The sequence below is a fragment of the Chelonia mydas genome, chromosome 8 (assembly GCF_015237465.2).
Source record: "Chelonia mydas isolate rCheMyd1 chromosome 8, rCheMyd1.pri.v2, whole genome shotgun sequence".
Classification (NCBI taxonomy): domain Eukaryota; kingdom Metazoa; phylum Chordata; order Testudines; family Cheloniidae; genus Chelonia; species Chelonia mydas.
The window spans coordinates 7,716,994-7,733,616 of NC_057854.1; the positions used below are offsets into that span (position 1 = coordinate 7,716,994).

Consider the following 16,623-nt stretch of genomic DNA (forward strand, 5'->3'; position numbering starts at 1 on the left):
GTTCTAAAATGGTAGGGAGTCGTGTAATTTCTCAAAGTTTTTTCTGAAATCCCAATGTCTCTTCAGCTATACACTGGAATGCATTATACTACTTTAATGTGCTGTATTTTTTATTATTGGATACATTTGATTTTTCAAGTACATCTCTATATAAATATATATTAAAAATAACGTGCACTGTAATAAAGTTTAATTAAATTTAAAATCCTTGCCCTTGTCTTCACTCAAGTTTTAACTTTCTAGCAAGAGGCTCTTCATATTTAACTTGCAGATTGTAAAGTTGCTTTCCCTTCCCATGGCTCGGCAGTGTCACTCTGGATTATAACTAGGGTTATAAATCAGCCGAGGCGGTGCTGCTCGTGGCACCGGTGCCAGTTCCAGGTGCCCTGCGTCTATAGCCAGGGTGCTGTAGTAACATAACTGAACAGCCGGTACTCCAGCTCTGCACAAACGAGGAAAAGGAACCATTGCTAAACTCTCACTCGTAATATGTTACATCTACAACGTGCTTTTTATCCCCTCTTACTAGTCTACTACTGAGAAGGGCCACATGATGCTGAAAACATTCTCAGTGGCTCTGAATCCAAGTAGAGGGACTTAATTCCTCCCTCCCTCATTCCTTTATTAAAACCAATGCAAGTTTCTGTTGGGTTAGGAGAGGGCCTTTCTTTGAATGGCTTTTGCTTTTAAAGTGTGGTTATAAAACAATACTTTAGCAATTTTCTTCTGTGTTCCTCCCCTTCAAACCAGTATATCTAAAGCTGTAAGTCTGGGAAAGTATTTCTTGACCTTTTCTGGCTCTTTTCTGTCTCCACTGACCAACTCTGTATGTAGTGCACCGCTGGACTGTCCTATGACATTAGATGCATTGACTCTTATAGCAGAAAACCTGTGTATGTTTCCCATTGCTCAGGTAAGTGCAGCAGCAAGTAACTACAACAGAGTAAAAATGTCAGATTTTCAAGGCAACTTGTAGTTCAGGAAAGGTAAGCAACATCAGACTGTGACAGCTCTTGATTTGGCCATGGAAATTAAAGCTCATCTTTTTCAGTTATTGTCGTGCTTTTGAGTGCCCAATTTGATAGCTAGGAGCACCCAGAACTTTAGCAAAGCAGATCCTAGCAATCTCATCTTGGGTGCCCAGTGCCATAAGCCATTAGAAAACATGGGCCTAAAAGCATTTAAGCATTATATGAACAAATGTCCTAGCAGTAGGTGGTCTAGACCTTGCCTCCCACTGTCTGTATACTAACGCTCTATTTGAAGTACTGCTGCATAGACAAAACAGCTGAGAATTACAACAGCCTCTTTTTATTAGCTTAAGCAACATCCTACCAAAGCTGAGTCTGGTGGCAAAATCCTTAGTTTCAGCTGGGTGCATGGGATGGGAAGGAAGAACAGCATGTGCTGCTAATCACGTCTCTCTAGCAAGCCTGTGCTTTTCTACATGCATATGCACAACGTTTAGTGGGGGAAGAGAAGGGGTTTTAAAAGCTAACTGAGGCAAATGACTGTAGCGTTGCTCAAGTCTCCACTTGTGATTAAAACGGTTTCCTAGTACGTGGAACTTGCTGTGGATAACTTGGGGTGGCGGGAGGGAGAGAACCACTTTCTCCCTCTTCCCCCAGCGCTGGAGGAGATGCTGAGTTGAGGGTTTAGGTCAGCAGTCACAGGCCCTGTTTACCACCGGAAGAGCAGTTGCAGTTTGCTTGGAATTTCCATTCTCCACACAAAAGAACTGAGCGACAGGAAGTGAACCAAAAGCCCAGCCATGGACAAACCAATCAAAATCCACAGAACTTTGGCACTGAAGTACATAGGCCCCAATCTGTGTGAGGAGAAAACATTCATTAAAAGAGAACAATGACCTCCTCTGCCAGCAAGGATATATATTTTTTTTAATATAAAAACAAGCAGGGTCTGTAACAGGCGTTGAAAACAGCCACCTTCTGCCCTCAAAAATCAAGGGGTTTTTAAAGCTATTTATTTAAAGTTCCGTGCAGCCTAGCAAAGTGTCTTTGCCCCTGACAAACAGTGAGACCACCACATTTGCATGTGTGGTTGTGACACTGAAGCTGCTGCACACTAGAATAGCCAGCTTCACAAGTGCTTGTGGGTGACAAGGTGGGACGCACAAACTCAGTGAGCCACTGAGCGGCTGGGCCAGGCAATTATTTAACAGGAAACTTTTGTGTTGTCTTTAGCATGCTTAAGAACCCTTCAGCTAGTACAGAATCAATTTACTTTGTTATAACCTTGCTTCTCAAACTAGTAACCTTCAGCAGCAGCATGTTTAAAGTTCTAAATGCAGCTGGCTAGTTATTGTTAAGCACCCTGGAGTCAGCCTCGAGTGCAGGTTGAGTTTTATGGACTGTGAGCATTCCAGAGGAAAGATGTACGCTTCATTTAGAGGAACTGCCCTGCCCATTGTTACACTCCAGGTTAGACCCACTTGATGAATTGGTAACACATTCATGGTGCTCTTGCCATGGGGGGCAGGGAGGAAATTAATAGCAGCGGTGGGTTTCTAACAGCAAAGTGGGAAAGGATACAGGCCCAGATCCTCTTCATAGGTATTTCGGCACCTAACTCCCACTGATTTTAATGTGTATAAGGCAGGCTCGTTGTTGGGCACTTTCACCCACACGATTTCATGCCTGGCTACGTACTCACCTTCCATGAGCAGAGAGCGTATATCCCTGGAAGTACTGGTACCGAGCATACAAGTAGAGTAGCCCACAGACTGCAGCCACACCTAGATGTGAAGCCAAGAACCAAAATCATTACCATGGGGCAGTGCGCCAAATGCTTCACTGCCAGAGCCTGAAGGCTACAAAGTCTGACAAGTAATTGGAAGAGAACAATTCAGCAAAATCAGAATTACAAATAGACCGTGAGACATCTGACCAGTGCACCCAGTGCTGACTAGGAGGCAGAGGCCTACTGCCCTCCCACTATTTACTGGCCATAAGGATGAGCAAGAGGGGGCAGGGGCTGGGGGAAGAGGTGGTGTGGGAGGGGGGCCTCAAGGGAAGCGGGGAGTGCAGGGCCTCGGGGGGAAGGAAGCTTCTGCCACCTCTGCTGGGAGGGGCAGTCATGGCTTTTTCCCCAGGCTAAAAGCCATATTTCCACACCCCTCCCTCTTTAGGAGAAATAAATGAATAGCAGTATATTGCCTGAGACCTTTAGGAACTCCTGCAGGTCGGGGCCATATAGGAGCAAAGTTTAGCAGCTTGAGGAGTAGGAGGAAGACAGGACTAGTTCATCTCTAAAGCCTAGAAGCACTAACCAGCCACAGGACAATGCAGTCACGTAAATGTCTCCCTTGGGAATGGCACAGATACCTCCATATCTTATGAAGAGGTTGGCATGTCAGATTTTCAGTATTAAAATATAGCCGCCCAAACCAACTCAGTTTCATTTAAGTAAGTCTGGCCTATTTCTCCCCTATCCCCTCCCACTTCCCCATGCCAAAACAGCTCATCCTTGAGCTCCAGGAGGCAGCTTGTTTCCAGCAATTAGCTAGCAATGGTTTGCTGTAAGTGCACCAATGGTATAAACCCAGAACAGTGTCTGGATTTTGGTGGGATTTTTTAATTATTTTACCTTGTTGGAAGAAGATTCCAGCCACCCATAGGACAGACACAAAGATTGGAAAGTATTCGGAGCAGTTTGCCCTGAGGAGAACCAGAGAAGAGAAAGTTAAAACTGAAAGCCAAAGTCCATATAAACCCCCTCTCAGGGCAGTGCATTTAGCAATTCATTTTCAAAAATATATTTTGTCGCGCGTGGGTAGGATCAGTTTGTGGTATTATGGCCAATAGGCCCCAATTCTACATTGTAGGGCAAATATGCAACACGGGCTAAGGAAAAGCACCAGTAAACCAATATTTGCAGTGCTGTCAATCTTCTGAACACGTGGCCAAAATTAGCATCTCCCTCCAATCCTGAGCAGCAGTGGCATAATCTCCTCTTCACAGATTTACAGACTAAGGCAGAGGTCATATAGTTTGCCCCAGTCCGCAGGCTTTCTGCATCAGATCTGGAATTAAACATGTGTAAGGTATTTCCCCCCTTTAGGTTATTAATAGGAAATTACACAATCAACTAAAGTGTAAAGTTGTAGGTGTTTAAGAATTGCTCTGCACCACACTACTGTGCTGAGTCAAACTTTTGCTCAACTTTAAAAGTCCCCAAAGGAGCATTCTGGCACCCTCCAGCTCCTTTTTTTTAAAATGGCAAAAGGCACTAAATCGTCTGCAAGCAAGTAAATGGCAACGTGTCCAAATGTGAAAAGTTTTACAATTCCATGGACAACTCATCTAAAATTTGGCCAAAATCTTCTCCTCTGGCCCTAGGGGATATGCCATATTTGAGTCAGAAACAGGAGTGCTGCAAATTTTATAAAGCAAATGCATTTAAAACCTTAGCTAGAGAGAGAGAGGCTGCCGGTTTTCCACTATGAAGTACTAAATCTGTGTTTTTAAAAACATATCAAAGCAGCTCATCTCTCAGAATCAATTGCCACAGAAATAACCTTCCCCAGGTAACAATGATCACATCACTTCCCCTACAAAAGATGCAACAGAGATTCTCAGCCTCACATCTTCTGCCATGCACAGAATTAGACAAAGGTTTGTGGGCTGGAACTGGCCGTGGCATTTCACGCTTGGTGGCATTTCTGGGTGTCTTAAATGAACTCGCGTGAGCATTTCTGCCAGTCCACACATAGTCTGTAGTTTCTCACTCAGCAAACAGTCAATTATCTGTTCAAAATTTACTGCTAGATTGAAACGAGCCGTCCAGTCGTCATCATAAATCGCAGCCCGTGCCTTTTGGCTCCTTGTGGAAATAAGAGGCAGAACGTGGTTAAAACGAGCACACACTTCCTCTCCCCTTTTGAATGGAGAAACAACTGGGTCCCACGTTCGTTAGCAGTGTGGCGGACCTGAGCAAGAACCTGTTTCCAAGGCCTTGTGTCTTGCCCCAGGAATAGCGCTGAGTCAGACCCTCCTTAAAGTGCAGAGATTAAAGAAAGGCGGGGCCTTAGGGTTCTTGTGGCTACGGCAGTCTCTTACTATGCACCCCTTCACTCAACAGCGTGAATGGGAACACAGCCTGGGCAGAATTTACTTCCTGAGCTGGCATGTTACACCTCAAAGGAACACTGCATGACCCCTTCAAAAGAAGAGCCTGGGAGCTTAAATTCATAACGCTGCTAAACGTCAGACAGGAACTGTGGCTGGACCCAGCAGTAAGCCTGAGTGGTGAAGATCTGATCTGGATCAGTCTTTCAAGGGAGATTGGATGTAGCATCTGGCTCTAGCCTCAGTTTAGGTGTAAACACAGCGAGTAAAGGAAAACTCTCTTACTGAGCTCTGAAGACTCTCTCAAATTCTGGTGGGCCTGCTGTATCCGGGGGGGAGACTTTGTACTTCCGTCTGGCATAGATCACCTGCAGCGCAAAATAGGCTGGAAGAAGAGAACAAAGCTGTACATTGTATGTTACACTCATTACACTAGCCCATGCATTATCTGGGTTGGAACTAAGGGAGTTCTAAAAATAGCCACCATGTTTATAGATTTTAATTACAGTCTATGAAAATCAGACACTACTGATGGGTAGACTAAATAAATACCCCATTTATTTCATGTATGTGCATTGTATTGAACAGACTGTATGGCACAGACAATTTAGACTTTGACTTGTGCTTTGCATAGCAATCTCACACACAGCTAGCAGCCGCAGTAACAGACACCCCAGTGTATTCTGTTTCATAACCAGCTAAAGTTAGACACAGCTCCAGAACAATGCAGGACTGCCCACCCCCCGAGTTCAAAAATCATGATTCAGAAACCCCCAAAGCATGACATTAAAAGAGATCTCATTATTTTTAGGCCAAAATATTAATCATAGTTTTGGAACAGTCTTCTGGTTAATGCCCCTGACAATGCTCAGCATGTGTGGGGTGATTATAGGCTGAAACTTCAACCTTAAATGCATACAAATGATCATAATAATTAATGTCCTAGCTCTTATCCTAGCACTTTTAATCAGCAGCTCTCAAGTGAAGTATTGTCGTATCCCCATTTTACAGCTGGGGAAACTGAGGCAGAGCCAGAATCACTTGCCCAAGGTCACACACAATCCAGTGACAGAGCCGAGAGCATAACTCAGGTCTATTGAGTTCCAGGCCAGTGCTCTTCCTCTAGCCCACATGTCCTCTGGCCCCAGGTCCTCTGTGCTTAGGGTGACCAGACAGCAAGCGTGAACAATCGGGACGGGGTGGGGCAGGGGGTAATAGGAGCCCATATAAGACAAAGCCCCAAATATCGGGACTGCCCCCATAAAATAGGCACATCGGGTCACCCTATCGATGCTCCTGCTTCCCACAACTCGCTTCCCCGAAAGCTGGCCCATCTCCAAGGGACAGGGCTGCCCTGAGAACCTACCTCCATTAAAACTGCCTGACTGGTGAGGCTGCAGTGCAATAGCTGAGCTTTGGGAAAGTGGGGGGGGGGGGAGCAGGAACACGCCCACACAGCCCTGCTCCAGCCCTGACCCACTCCAGTTGTAAAGCGGGGCCTGGCTGCGGAAGGAGGAACCGCAGGCAGCGCTCGCCAAATTCCTGAGCACAACCACAGAGCGCCACCCCCGTGATAACACTGCGAGAGCTGGTGACACTGGCAAGAGCTCCCTTCCCCTCAAGCCCTAAGAAAAGGGAGATGTTCAGGGTGAAAGCAAAGAACAGGACTCAGAGGGACCTGTTCAAAACCCACCTCCTCCTTTTGTTACACACAATCAGTGAGGAAGTAGCTGGAGCCTGTGGGATGGACAGCTGATGCATAAGAATGGATCTGGACGTGTCAGGATCCAGGTCCAAAGACTAAGAAGCCAACTGATGCTGCCAGAGCTAGAGCCAAACACTATCAGCTGGCATTGGTGTAAAGACCGACACCCTGCCCTGGAAGGATGATTTTTGCAGCTTTTGCAATAAGGCGCAGCAGCTTGTGTCTTTTTAAACTGAACTTTGCCAAATTCAACTCTGTGTCTTCTGAGAATGGGTGCTGGCTGCTCCTTTGAAGCCTGTACCCGGTTGCTACACTCAGCAGCACTTTGCATGCAGCTGGGCCACGTTCACCAGGGTCAGATTCAGCTGTTCTCCAGAAACTCAATGCCTAAGGAGGCACAGTCAGGTGCAAAGCACGCAGCAGATGAAAAAAAAAAAAGTCGGTTTGGAAAAGCACAACCTTGTGGGCTTTCAAGTCACTAAATGCAGTTGTGCACACACATGGAAATAGGTTAAGAAGCCCTCCCGCCCCCCCCCCCCCCACTGTCCTTCTTGCCCCAAGCTTGTTTACACAATAGACACACTGAACCCTAATTGGGAACCTAGGTGATGTAATTCCCTGTTTTTATAGGACAATTCGAATAAGCATGGGCTCCTCTCTCTCTCTCCAGTGTCACATTCTGATGGGATCAATGTGTCAATAACAATATCTATTATCTTAGAGGCAAAACATTCACTCTCGTGTAGCCATGCTGGGTTTTTAGCACCTGTAGTCTGCAGCCACTAGAGGAAGACATTTACTATTCAGCATTTATATGGCTTTGGAAAGCTACAACGCACTTCACAGTACATACAAAGATACAGCTGCGATCCAGAGCCGTTACAATCTAACACAGACAAGTGATGACCAGGACAATGGTTCAGATAAAGGAAAATACTGAGAGATCAATATAGATGGGCTTAAGGAACAAAAATCAGTTTTAAGGAGGAGAAAGACATTACAGTTGAGCAGCGCTCATGTCCTGTATAGTAGAGGAGGCTGGTATAGACACACTTGGAGGAAAGAAGAATTATATTAGAGATTTACATAATCTGATGTTGTAATACAACTTCAATAAATATTACTTAATCATAGAATAGAATATCAGAGTTGGAAGGGACCTCAGAAGGTCATCTAGTCCAACCCCCGGCTCAAAGCAAGGCCAATCCCCAATTTTTGCCCCAGATCCCTAAATGGCTCCCTCAAGGATTGAGTTCACAACCCTGGGTTTAGCAGGCCAATGCTCAAACCGCTGAGCTATCCTTCCCCCCTACTTAATCACTATTTTAAAAACACACATGTCCTTATCCAATTGCTGATCTGTTCAGCACATTTCTTCCTATTAATCAGAATTCAGATGTAAATATAATATTGGGGAGGAAACTTATAAAAGAGGTAGAACCCAGTGAATAAGAGCTACATCATCACTTTGATTGTGATATGACAAATGCCACTGATGTACCATTCAGCTACAGAGTTCAGTAAAACCCCAAGAAAACAGCCAGAGAGCAGATACGGCTGATATCATGCCTGGCTATGTACACAGTTCAGTGCTATCTACAGGATATGTGGGGAGAGCTTCAGAAGCAAGATCTAATCAAATATTAATTCCTGTCAACTCCTCTGCATGTCAGTAAAACACAGTCCCCTAAATAAAGGCTGCTTTTTTTCCCTCTCTCTCTCATTTTGTTGTCCCCAAGGCACTTCTCAAAAACGTGCAGGCTGATTTAAAGACACTGCATAGATAGTGCTCAGAGTGCTGGATTTTGGCATAACCCTGAGAACATCAGGTGTCCCCACATATTCTCAGTTCAGTCCCCTATAAACAGTCAATAACGCATGGGATTAGTTTCATTGCACAACCCTGTTACTGCACTTTTTTTTATGCTTAGTCAATAAACGAAGTTTAAACCTGTTACAAGTTTACTTGCACCTGGGAACAACTGAACAGCACGTTCCCATAGGAAACCCCAGGCGCGCAACAAGAATTTGTATAATTAACCATCCCCATCAGAGAGCAGTGAGGGCCGCTTGAGAACCCTAGCCCTGCTGTAGGGATCTGAAATATATGCACAGTGTAAGAACGAAGGATTACACACTACAGGTGGCTCTTAGAATGATACATTACAAAACCCACCCCAAGCTTTGCAATAACCCACGTTCAAGCTTTTTCCTCAGAGGCAACTCCCAGAGGGAAGCCAGTTGAATCTGTTCAGACTTTACGTTTTTGTCAATAGAGCCTTTTATGCATCTCTGGACAAACACAATATTACGCTGACGCAAGGGGGCAAAAGGGGAAAGCTTTGCCCAAAAGAAAAAGAAAACAGAAGCCCACTGTGCTTTCAACACTTCGGTATCAGACATTTGTGTACATTCACTGAACACTAAGCTTCCACCTTTGTTAAACTGTGATTAAGTGTATTAATAACTTACTATCAGCCAAACAACCTTAATTCAGCCTCATCTCATCATCCTCAGAAATGCTGGGAGAAATCTATCTGTTCATCACTGTTTCTCCTCCTTAAGTGTAAGTGTAGACAAACCCAACAGAAAAACTTCCTAGGCATAAAATGATACTACTTTGCATGACCAAGGCTGTGACCCAGTCCAACATTTGTTAGCAAAGACCTGTAGGTATAAAACTAGTGCTCTGTGACTCACTTTCTATATGCCATCTGCAAAGTGCAAGATGCCTACAGTTGAATACTTCTAAAACCCCCTGGAAAAATTCCTTGATCCAATAATATATGTGTCTCCAATAATATATTTGTCTTGAGACAAAGTTGTCAAAGTGGAAGCTAGGATGTAGGGGCATTCTAGGGGCAGTTGCTCTAAACATACCTAAAAAGCCTAAATAATAGGCGATTTACTACATCCAAATAGTACAAAAAATTTATAAGCATGTAATCAAACTACTTACAAACAGGCTAAACCCTGGAGTACTTAGACTCATTTTGGTTGGCTCCAGAATGATCAGACGGGTATTCGCAATGAACCCTTTAAGGATTTACTTTTTAATACCTTTAAACAAGCGATGTCACTGCCAATTACAGACTTCAGCACACACACCCCAGAAAAAGTTAAGACAGTTCACCCTTATTTCCAGTCTTAATCCAGGTAATCTTTACAACCTTCTTTTTTCCCAAGGCCTTTCCTCCCCTCTTTCTTGTTGTTCAACAGCTTTTCCATAACACCTGGGTTCACACAGGATTTAACACTGCTGTGTGGGTTGGGAAAGGGCCATGTTGGCTCATTTTAAAACAGATTATCTTTGTTTGATTTAAAACTATCTGCAGTCACTCCTTCTTTTTATAAACTTCTTTTTAGAAACTTCCCCTTATCTCGTTAGTCATTCTTTAAACCAGACATTCTCCCTACTTCATTCCTTTTGGTTTTATCTCATTATTTTCAAGGCCTTTCTTCTACTTGGTAGTCGGGGCCTTTCTTTACAACACAGATTTATTTCCTTAACCAAACTTAAGGTAACTTTAATTTTTTTCATATTAGACTTATCCTACATTTTCAATCCCCCTCTGTTTCAGGGACTCTCTGAAACATCTGATGGTCCTATTTAAAACATGAAACTTTCACATTTCCTGGGACCAACACAGCTACAACTGCACTGCATTCCACATTTGCTACAAGGCACTAGTGGTCACCAAAAATCCAACAAAAACATCCCCAGTTTGCAGTTTCTCAGGCTCACCGTTGTAGACACAGGACATAAAACAAGTGTCACAAGTTTTCCAGTCAGGGAAAAAACAATGTTTTATGTATTTATTTTTATATTACAGGCACACTTCCAACATCAGCCCATTCTCCCCAAATTTAGCAACATCTGATTCTTCTCCCAAAAGGACATTCTTCCTACAATTTTAGAACAGCAGCAAATTGCTCTTTGTACTGAAACTGCTTTCAAGACCTTAACTACAGAGAAATGACCAACATCTTTAGAATGACATAGATCAGGGGAGTGACTGCAAAACCTGAGTCCTCAATTGCAAATTCAGGTGAGGTGAATGTTTTGAGGGAGGCAGAATTCCTCTACTCAACTGCAGAGCATACTCAGAGTAATAGAGCAATTAGACCTGAAAAGGCTAGCTCATCTCGGCCAGTGGAGGATTACCTTGTTACACTACACTTTCAAATTCCTTGTTCAGTCTGGTTTTAAGTGTCCCAGAGCAATGGTGCTTCCACCATCTAATAATTCTTATGGTCAGGAAACATTTCTTTAATCCCAGACCAAGTCTACATTAAAATGGAATTAAAGATGAATTCTGGGTAAACTACAGTACAGGGATATTTCAATTATTCCCCAATCAAGCCTTAAATACCCAAGAAATTTGGAGTTAAGCTTAAACTGAAAAGAAATTCAGACATGCTCAAGTATGGAAACAAACAAGCACCCAAAATGACCTTCACTCTCTCTCCTATAGTCACAAAATGGCTAAAATCATGACAGTGTTTGGGGCCCAGATTAGATTTAAATGATTTCTGAGGACACGTTACTTTAGGCAAGCCATTCATTTGGTTCTAAACTGAACGGTCCTGTTTTCTAAGGTTTGCCACCCACCCAGCACTACGGTGACCAAATAGCAAGTGTGAAAAATCGGGACGAACGTGAGGGGTAATAGGCGCCTATACAAGAAAAAGCCCCAAATATCGGGACTGTTCCTATAAAATCTGGACATCTGGTCACCCTACCGGGCACTGGGGCAAAACCAGTCATGGTTTTGTCTGGCAGTTGACAGGGGACACCATGTTGAAGAGTGCACTACCCTGCCTCTCTGACTGCGCACATGAGGTCACCTGGGCAGGGCAGGGTGCGCTTCAAAATGGCTTGCCAGGTAACCTTGCATGCACACATGGCAGCATGGGCAGGATCACGCAGGCCCATGTCATTCCCAGAAGTACCAGATTGCCTGGTGTTGTGGGGATCTGTGAGTGGCCAATCTACATTAATTCCACCTCCCCATGGGAAATTAGGATTTGTCATAATTTTTCATAACAAATTTGTCATAACAGAAGCTGATGCATAAAATCTCTTTCAGAGGAACTCATGAACAAGTGTCCTCTTTCAAAACAGCCACCATTTCCCATTGTTTTCAATGGGATTGAGACGACACAATGCCCCTCTGTGAAGATGGTGTCTATCCCTTGTTTCAAAATGGCTAATTGAGGGCACCCTATGGCCTCACTCCCAGTGGGTACAAGATAAACATGGAAGCCATTTTGAAAGAGAGCAGTTCTTTGTGCAAGTCTCTGTATAGAACATTCTTCAGCCGCTACTTGAAGAAACTTTCACTTAATGAATATGCAAAATGACCATTAATTCCAAAAAGTGTAGCCTATGGCCATGAGTTCAGTTAGCTTTAACTGTACGAAAAGTTTGAAGAGTCTGTATCATTCCATTATTAGGATTGTTAGGGACAAAAAATGATCTGACAAGGTGCCAGATTCCTTAAAGGGCACATTTTAAAATGAATTATAACTCCTAAACTAATTAACAGATTTACTTGTCAATTCTCAGAAAATTAATTCTAAACTCTAAGATGAGAACTGTGATTGTAGTGAGATTGCTATGTATGAAATATACAGTGTAAAGAGATTGAATCCCTGCTTCAAGTAAAAAAACCAACCTCCCTCCACCCCCAAAACCCATTCAACTCAACCTTCTCTATACAGCTGAAACAGTCTCCTCCATGACGTTCAATCTGAGGATCTCTTCTCTTAACTCTAATTCCAGTACTCCTTGGACTGGACTAAATAAATTTTCTACCTCTGCTATATACTGTTCAAACACTAGTTGTATGTAGCGTTGTAGTAACCGTGTTGGTCCCAAAATATTAGCGAGACAAGGTGGGTGAGGTAATATCTGTTATTGGACCAACTTCTCTGGGTGAGAGAGACAAGCTTTCGAGCCACATGGAGCTCTTTTTCAGGTCTGGGAAAGATACTTCCAATGTCACAGCTAAATGCAAGGTGGAACAGATTGTTTAGCATATTCTACTCTGTTCCACCATGTATTAAACTGTGACGCTGAGAGTACCATTCTCAGAGCTGAAGAGCTCTGTGTAGCTCAGAAGCTTGTCTCCCTCACCAACAGAAGTTGGTCCAGTAAAAGATATTACTTCACACACCTTGTCTCTTAAATATGGGTTGACAGTTATAGTCTGTCATACCTCTCCGCCCTCTTCTGTAGTCATTACTGCTTAATCAAGTGGTACTTCTTAAAAAGCTCTTACCTCAAAAATTCACTCTCTCCACCCCTTGATCAGTTTTGTTGCTTTTTTCTGAATTCTTCCAGTTTATCAATACCTAAAATTTAATGCAGGGATCTAGGCACGGGCTTAGAGTCCTAGAGCAGTGGTTCTCAACTGGGGTATGTGTACCCTGGGGGCTATGCAGAGGTCTTCCTGTGGGTACCTCAACTCATCTAGATATTTGTCTAGTTTTACAAGCTACATAACAAGCACTAGCGAAGGCAGTACAAATTAAAATTTCAGACAGACAAAATGAGAAAGGAAGCAATTTTTCAGTAATAGGTTGCTGCGACACTTTTGCATTTCTACGTCTGATTTTGTAACCAAGTAGTTTTTAAGTGACGTGTAACTTGGGGGTACGCAAGACAAATTAGACGCCTGAAAGGGGTACAGTAGTCTGGAAAGGCTAAGAACCACTGTCCTAGAGAGAGAGACTAATTAATGCCTCCTGCTCTGATGCTTGTGATGATACAGCCTAGAAAGTCATATTGGCTTTTTCGTTACATTGCATTATCAGCTCTTCTTATTTATCATCCACTATTAATACACTTAATAGATTTAAATAAGAAACAGAATACCTACTACAGAGAATGTAGCATACAATATATTGACATTGCTCGTGAAGCAATAGGAATAGGTCTTATGTTAAACTACAATGTACAGATATTTTACACCTATACGTGTGCACGCAAACCTTCAAATACCATAAAAGTTTCCTCAACGCCCTGAGTAGTTATCCCACTGACTTTAGTTTGGATACTTTGCGACCATGCTTTTATTTGCAAAATTACAGCAATTTAAAAAAAAAACACAAAACAACTGTGGAGAATAGTGAATTGATAACGCCCGTGAGTCAACTGTTAGTTTCCAGTTAACATTTCATTTTCATTTCTGTAGCACCTGATGAGGTGTGAGGGCTGCAAGTCATCTGAGCTCTTTGCATCATTTTCCATCTTCATCCCGAGCATCCCCCAAACAATTTGCATCATTTACTGCCCAGGACAAAAGCAACCTTTCATCCCGCACAGGCTGGTGACCCCCCCGCTGCAATGACACAACGGCAGTGAATGGGGAAGGGCCGGGCACGGTACCTTGCTCCAAGACTCCCAGGACGGTCACAGCGGCTAGCAACGCGATCTGATCCAGCATCTTGCGTCTGACGGGCGTTGGGGCAAAAAACCGGTCCCAGCTCCTGCAGGGGAGTGACTGCGGAGTGCGGTCCGCTCCCCCTGCCGTGTGTACACCGCCACCGACAGCTATTGCTCCGCGCTAGCACTTGCTTCCTCCTCGCAGCGCTAGTTAACCCCTTGCATGCTGCAGAGCTGTTCCTGGACGGCCGCAGCGACAGCAGGTAGGCGAGTGCCTGGCTCGGGGAAGGCGTGCCCAGCCCTGGGGACCGAGGTCAGAAAAGCAAATTCTTGCTCTTGAGGGGGCGGCGGTGCCTGCGGACACAGGCTTGAGAGCGCGCACGAGCGGCCGCCCCCCGGGTCCCCGGCTGCGCCCCGCTCCCTGGCCAGCAGCTCGCGCGGGGGAATCCCGGGCTGCGCTGCGCTTCCCAGCGGGCTCTGCAGTCGCGTCCCTGCAGCCGGGGGGTGGAAGGACTGAGAGAGAGCCGAGCAGGGGTGGGGAAGAGGCAGGAGAAAGGGGCGGGAGCGGAGCCCGTGGGCAAGGGGGAAACTGACGCATCCCCGCCTCGAATGGTACTGGGGGGGGGGGGTGTTTTTTCCTTTTCGTGCCTGAGTCAAGGAGACTCCAAACCACACCGGCCAGTGAGGGGTTTGTTTGTTTTATTTATTTAAAAGCTGCAACCTAAAAGTTGGACTCCCTCCCGCGGCCTTTTCTTTGGGGCTGTTATTCTTGGCCAGCTTGAAATACCAGGTTCTAGCCTCTTCTTGGCCTAGGGATTTCAGGGAGGTGGTACAGCTGTTTTTCCTTCTCCATTACATAGTCCAGCTTTCAGAAGCTTTTTACATTCCACACAAGCCGATTTTTCCCCCTGGCCAAGTTCTCAGCCCAGGAAGGAACTGTTTGCATACCCCAGGGGTAGCTGGGGCAGCTGGAACAATATGAAATACATGGGGAAAGATTAAATATTAAAACAAAAAACACAGTTTATCAACATTAAAAGAGGGAAAATTCAATTCTGCTCTTATCTTACTCACACAATAACATTTTCTTGAAGTAGGCAAAAGTACAAGAACGCACTTTTGAAAATTTTACCCAGAGTGTTTACGGGTTCTAATTTGGAATTCCCCTGGAGTTGCTAAGGTGGAGCAACTGTTTCCTTGTTTAAGGGAACACAACTGTAAATTAAGGAGTAGATTATGGGTCAAATAAGTTTAGACTGGCATCAGAATCCTCTAAAACACAACTCTAAGATGTAAAACTTGGGTAACAGGAGTTCCATAACTCCTGAACAATGCTTCTCCCTGACTCACAAGTGCCTAATTTGTTTTAAGCAAAATGCTAACAAATTCTTGCTCCAAAACAGGGGGTGTAAATGAAGAGATTGATTTTGGCTTTTTAACTCCCCTATTTAAGAAATCAAAATATCATTCAACATCCACTGAGGATGTTTTCCTTAATTTTTGTTGGAGAGGGAAGATATTATGCTTGAAAGAGCCTCTTAAAAATTCCATAGACGATAGGAACAGTGGCTTGCCAATGGAATAAGTGCACTAGCTAGAGCAAAAGAAACAGGCTGCCATCCCGACTGAGGTAAGACTTGATGATACAAGTCAGAAGCTAGAAATTGTAGTTTAGATTATGTTTCACTCTTATCAAGTTAAAATAATTCAGTAAATTCAAGTGTCCAATACAGCTAAGCCCAAATTTTGCAATACTCATCCAACATGACTGTGTCCTCCAACCTTATAGGCTATTTTCCTCCAATTGTATTACATCTTTAGGTGTCCCAACATTTTCATAAAAGTTAGATTTTACCCATTTGAGGTCTCTATTAAAAATAGTATGGGAAATGTCACTTAGGGCCTGCTCTCGCTTCCATTGACTTCAATACAGTAGAACCTCAGAGTTACAAACACCCTGGGAAGGGAGGTTGTTCATAGCTGTGAAATGTGTGTAATGCTGAACAAAATTACGGGTGTTTTTTCAAAAGTTTACAACTCAACATTGACTTAATAGAGCTTTGAACCTTTACTATGCAGGGAAAATAAATGGTGCTTTTAACCATCTTAATTTAAATGAAACAAGCACAGAAACAGTTTCCTTCCCGTGTCCATTTTTTTTTTTAACTTTTCCCTTTAATTTTTTAGTAGTTTATGTTTAACACAGTGCTGTACTGTATTTGCTTTTCTTTTTTTGGTCTCTGGTGTTCATAACTCTGTAGAAGCAGAATCAAGGTTTAGAATCTGCTGATAAACCACACTTATTTTAACTGCAGACAAAAGTCATCAGTTTACAAGCCAAAGATATAGACAAGTAGCCACAGTGACAGGCAAGAAAGTACAAAAAGACAATTTCAGAGCTAAGGTTGATAGCAATTTGCATTAGCCCCTTGAGTCCTTGG

At 43.7% G+C, this 16,623-nt stretch overlaps 1 protein-coding gene across 1 annotated transcript; it reads right to left on the reverse strand.

Moving 5' to 3' along the window:
* Nucleotides 1-1,289: 1,289 nt before the first annotated feature.
* LOC102936619 (leukotriene C4 synthase) lies at nt 1,290-14,703 on the reverse strand. The gene is made up of 5 exons (XM_007071486.4): nt 14,186-14,703; nt 5,373-5,472; nt 3,607-3,677; nt 2,674-2,755; nt 1,290-1,828 (listed from the first exon to the last, which is right to left on the reverse strand). Exons 1-5 carry the CDS (start codon nt 14,241-14,243, stop codon nt 1,681-1,683), a joined length of 459 nt encoding a protein of 152 aa, XP_007071548.1. The 5' UTR covers nt 14,244-14,703; the 3' UTR covers nt 1,290-1,680.
* Nucleotides 14,704-16,623: the final 1,920 nt, after the last annotated feature.

What these genes read in the sequence shown, in the direction of transcription:
- LOC102936619 (XM_007071486.4), bottom strand. Translation starts at nt 14,243, where the DNA reads ATGCTGGATCAGATCGCGTTGCTAGCCGCTGTGACCGTCCTGGGAGTC. An exon ending in TGGAATCTTCTTCCAACAAG is followed by an intron (nt 2,756 to 3,606) that starts GTAAAATAATTA and finishes CTTCACATCTAG; the next exon opens with GTGTGGCTGCAGTCTGTGGG. An exon ending in ACGCTCTCTGCTCATGGAAG is followed by an intron (nt 1,829 to 2,673) that starts GTGAGTACGTAG and finishes CTCCTCACACAG; the next exon opens with ATTGGGGCCTATGTACTTCA.